This window comes from Patella vulgata, chromosome 4 (assembly GCF_932274485.2).
Source record: "Patella vulgata chromosome 4, xgPatVulg1.2, whole genome shotgun sequence".
In the NCBI taxonomy this organism is placed as follows: Eukaryota; Metazoa; Mollusca; class Gastropoda; family Patellidae; genus Patella; species Patella vulgata.
The window spans coordinates 45,122,541-45,127,853 of record NC_065882.2 but is presented as its reverse complement, the minus strand read 5'-3'; the positions used below and the strand labels follow the sequence as shown (position 1 = coordinate 45,127,853).

Sequence of the window (5,313 nt, the reverse complement as noted above, 5' to 3'; positions counted from 1 at the left end):
CTACAAAATATGATACACTAGGTTAAAACCATAAAAACACACAGCTTTCTGTCCTTATCTCTCATTTCAATTTATTTTAACAGCCACGCTTAATATTCAAAATTTTGTATAATCAACCCAACATCAGTGTCTGACTGTCTCTCATTCTCTGGCATTTATTTGTGACTCTTACAAGCCCACATTTGGATGTATTATGTCGTCGCCCCTTGTCCGTCCGTCCGTTCACATTTGTTTGTGGACCCTCTACAGGTCACAATTTTTTTATCAGATTTCGATAAAACGTAAATTTATGTTAAATATGTGTTAAGATTTTGGAGTGCATTGGCCCTTCTGTTCTGAAGTTATGCCCCCTGCCTTTTAGACAAAATGTGAAATGTGTACAAAGTTTGTAGACCCTCTAAAAGCCACGATTTAGACAAAAAATACTGGATCAGTTTGATTTTGGTGCGCCCCCTCCCCCCTTTTCCAAAAATATTGTAAACTGGATTAAGGCTATTTCTTTAACAGATTTATTGGTGTCATGAGAGTACGTACCCTATCGATAATCAGCTTTCACGACCCTTTGTCCCAGAGTTATGCCCCTGTAGCCCAAACTTTGTGAATGCAAAAGACCACAGTTTTTAACTGATCTTTATTAAACTGAGTTCATGAGAGAACAAACCCAATAAATATTCAGCATTCCTCAACCTTCTGTTACAGAGCTACCCCCCTTTGCTGAAAACCTTGTGAATGTGATAGAGGCTACAGTTTTTCACAGATTTATTTCAAATTTTGTGTAAAGCATTGGGGTCATGAGAGGACAGAGAGAGAGTTGGGGTTTAACGTCCACTCAACACAACTAGGTCATTTCGGGACTAACATATAGTTTAATTTTATTTCAATAATTCGCTTGCGCATAGGGGTCTTTAGCAGTGGGAGGAAACCGGATCATGAGAGGACAAATTCCATCGATATTCAGCAATCCATGACCATCTGTTCCCCCGTTATCCCTCTTTCCCGAAAACCTTCTGATGATTATAGAGGCTACAGTTTTTAACAGATTTTTTTTTCTAATTCTATGTGAAGCATTGGGACAAAAGAGGATGAACCCTATTGATTTTCCCTGTTCTCTGTCAATCTATTGCAAAATGTGGGTGTATCTTGCACGGCAACCACTTGTTTAACATTTTTGTTTAAAATAACAAAGAGCTTCATCACACTGGCTTCAAAATTAGTTGTTAATAAAAGGTGATGGTGGGGTGGGGAATATAAATTAATAAGCATACCTCTCCATCCATTATTATTCTTTTTCTCTTGTTTAAAATTTTTTGTTGCCCAAAATCTCTTTCGTCTAATCTCTATAAGTAAAATTACAGTATAAGTGTAGTATGTAATCTGGGCCCGGTACCTAGAAAATTCTTAAAGTAAGCAAAAAGTCATGCTTCACTTTTTCTTACGTAAGAAACTTTATAAAATACCGTCTCTAGAAAATTCTCAAGACCATTCTTATGTAAGCACAAGTCAAGAATGAGTCAAAGCACATTGTGACCAGTAAATTGAGACTATGATGCTCTCTAACTACATAAAAACAATTTTGGTATGTAAATTATGTCATAAATTGGTTGGCTGCACCGAGTTATAAATAGATCAATAACATTAACTTCCCGGCAAATGGTTGATTTAGATGCATTTGACATGTCCCCTATAGTATAGGGCCTATACACATATACAATGTGCCACAAGCTAAAAAAAAAACCCAAGCACATGCAAACAGACTGAATAATTGTGAGAGCGCCTGATCTTAAAGTAGCCCATATTTGTGTTGTTTACTAATTGTCAAATAGAGGTATCTTGAAAAAGGGTATTGCCCCCGAACCGTCGATCTATTAAAACGATCCTCTACTTCTAACAGTCTGTTGTGGTTTTCTGTTGAGCGGGGATTCCTTAATTTTAATTGTCAAATAAATAAAAAAATTCTAATATAGCATTCTTCTCGGGAATATATTTCTAAAGGATTTTCTCTATCTTTTAATTGTCTCTCTGGTATCTTGTTTGAAGGAGAAACAGTCTTAAGGTTGGTAAGCAAGCTGTATACCGTGCTTGGACTTGTGCTTAGATTGACGATATTTAAGAACAAAGTTGTGCTTAAGTACTTTCTTGGAACACATAAGAATGTGCTTGTGCTTACCCTGAAGTCTACTTACAATCTAAGCACAAGAATGTTCTTAAGAATTTTCTAGGAACACAAAATAAGGTTAGTTTACTTAAATGAAAGTCTACTTAAAATCTATGATTGGTGCATAGAAAGAACCTACGTGGCCAATAGAATCATCAAGGGCAGATAATTAGAATTTGTGAATACCCCATAAATGGACCCAGGGGTTAGTGGGGTAGAACGGAACCATACCACTGCAATGGGGATACCGAGGATGGGATTGTATACACTATTTTAACATTTTATAAAAAAAAAATGAACAGAAGAACAGTGGAACCACCAAAAAAATGAGCTAAAATGTGTGAAATAAAACAAGCAAAAGCAATTTTTCTATACATTTGTTTAAGTTAAGAAAAGGTTTTCATAACTTACTATTTCTGCTTCTCTTCTTGAGACAGCTACTTCTGTTAATATATCCATTACTTCTGATTCTTCTGCTTGGTGTTCTTTCATTTTATAATCTTTGGAAAAACATATTAATTAAAATAACTCCAAACTTTATTACTGCAGAGGGGCGATTTCATAAACTGTTTTACATACAAATATTATATCAAGTTTTCACATACAATTACGATTTACAATGGAATTGAAGAACAGCCCATGCTATGTAGATCAAGCTCCATGTACTGTAAGTTACCAAGGAAAGGAAAGGGTGTTTTTGTAAGTTTATGTAACTCTTGTCCAATCGCTTAAAAATAACATGTTTCTACATCTTCCTAAATCACAAGTGTGAAAACTGTGCTAAACAAGCCAACAGTGAGGCTGATGTCCCCCCCGCCGAAATCCCAAAATAAAAAGAGGACACATATTAATCAATCACACATTTATTTTTTTCAAAAGTATCCAGCAATCAAACTATACACTAAGTTTCATCACTCTCTATCAGATAGAATCAAGATTATCTTCCCTGCTTAGCTTTAGCTCGAAATGTTAATCATTGAACTCAGTCAAGACATTCACCTAATGAACATCTACATTAAGTTTAAATTTTCTACCTCAATTAAAACCAGAGTTGTTATGTTCCGAGGTCTTGACCAATCAAATTGCTTATCGCTCCTTAGCCTAAGCAGAAAATTCGCACCATCGAACTTAGTCAAGGTAATGATATAATAAATCTATCTTCAAAGTTTCATCGCTCTCACTTCATTATAACCAAAGTTATCGTGCCCCAAAGCATCAACCAATCAGATTGCTTATCTCTGCTTACCATAAGCAGACAATGTTCATCATCGAACTCCATCAATGCATTCACCTAATGAACGCCTACACCAAGTTTGAACATTCTACCTCAATTAGAGAGAGAGAGAGAAATGGGGTTTAACATCCACTCGACACAAACTAGGTCATTTCGGGACTAACATATGGTTTAATTTTGTTATTTCAATAATTCTCTTGCGCATAGGTGTCTTTAGCAGTGGGAGGAAACCGGAGGACCCGGAGAAAAACCCACGAGGCTGGACAGGCAACCTTACTCCTTGTCACGTACAACCGAAGATTCGAAACCACCCCAGTCGACTCAATGACCGACTTTATGATACAGCGCGCGCTTGCTAACCATTCAGCAATCCAACCCCCCACCTCAATTAGAAGAAGAGTTATTGTGTTCCAAAGTCTTCACCAATCAAATTGCTTATCCCTCTGCTTACCCTCAGCAGGAAATGTTCATTATCGAACTTAGTCAAGGTATTGATGTAATAAAGCTATACACCAAGTGTCCTCACTCTCACTTAATTAGAACTAAAGTTATCGTGTCCCAAACCATCAACCAATCAAATTGCTTATCTCTGCTTACCCTAAGCAGAAAATGCCCATCTTTGAACTCCATCAAGGCATTGACCTAATAAACACCTACACCAAGTTTGAACATTCTAGCTCAATTAGAAAGAGAGTAATTGTGTCCCAAAACGTGTGACGGACAAACAGACAGACTGACGGACAGACAGACAGAGAGACAGACAGATGAACCCATTTTAATAGTCCCCTGCTTTCTTCGAAAGGCGGGGGACAAATATGTGTTTTGAAGCATAAGATTACAATTAAAAGAAAAGTGAAATGAATAAAATAAAATGGAGTTAAACATACTAATTTTCTGCACCTAATGAGAAGGGGCATACACCCAAACCATGCATGGTGCTATGGGTAAAATTTTGCCTGAACAGCATCGCTACAACCTACTCTTATGTTGAATTCCAACTACCAAGGGATCTTTTACATACTCGCCAATGTGTATACAGGACCTTGTTTCTTTTTGTCTCATCCGTCCTGCACCACTGAATGACAAGTCGAAACCATGCCAGAAAATCCTGAGAAACTTTCTCAGCAAATACCGAGACCTCCAGGTTAGAATGCTATAAGTTAATTACAAAAAATGATATTGGGAATGCTTACTTGTGAAATCTTCAATGGCATGAACAAGTTTAACATCAAATTGTGTAACCATGGTAATAGCAGTTCCACCTCTTCCTGGAAAATTTCACAATGGAGAAAATGTACACACTTTATTTTGTGATCAATAGAGAAAAGTTCATCCATACCAGTACTATGGCAAAGTAGTATGCACACATGACTCATAGACAGAGGTTTATACACCCACCACCAGAAAACTAATTATAATGATTGACAGGTAAGTACTAGGGCTTCCAATTCAAAATTTTCACTGTCGGTCATTTTTCATATTCCATGGTGTACACAAAAAATTATATATTGTACTTAAAACTGAAATATTAGTAAGGCTTAGGAGAGTTATCTATTAATGAAATATTCCCTTTTGGCAACTTAAATAATCGAAATAGCTGAATTGGCCAGAAAAATCATTCCAGTACCTCACACGTAGTGAAGCAGTCAAGATCCAGGATGTTCGCGACTACTTTGTTTTTTTTATATTTACTAATACTATCATATTACATTATTTGTTAGCGTAGGACATTGTCATTTCTATATATATTAAACATGTATTATATGTCCTATCATAGAAGTTTATAGTGTTATGTTCTCTCGTAATCATTTCTTTAAATACCTTAATTGTCCATACCTTTCTAACCAGGGTAATTATTTTTAGATTAGGGTAAAAGAGAACTCCTACTAGGGTTGGGACAATAATTCTCTTTTTCGTATGCTAC

General features: G+C 36.2%; 1 protein-coding gene across 1 annotated transcript in view; it reads right to left on the bottom strand.

Moving 5' to 3' along the window:
• The window catches only part of LOC126818228 (probable ATP-dependent RNA helicase DDX49), a 36,675-nt gene that overhangs the window by 6,019 nt on the left and 25,343 nt on the right, over nucleotides 1-5,313 (bottom strand). The window contains exons 9-11 of the mRNA XM_050545519.2: nucleotides 4,583-4,657; nucleotides 2,567-2,655; nucleotides 1,266-1,337 (exon numbers count right to left, since the gene is read on the bottom strand). Of these exons, the coding sequence (XP_050401476.1) occupies nucleotides 1,266-1,337; nucleotides 2,567-2,655; nucleotides 4,583-4,657 (236 nt within the window). The remainder of the gene's footprint in view (nucleotides 1-1,265; nucleotides 1,338-2,566; nucleotides 2,656-4,582; nucleotides 4,658-5,313) is intronic.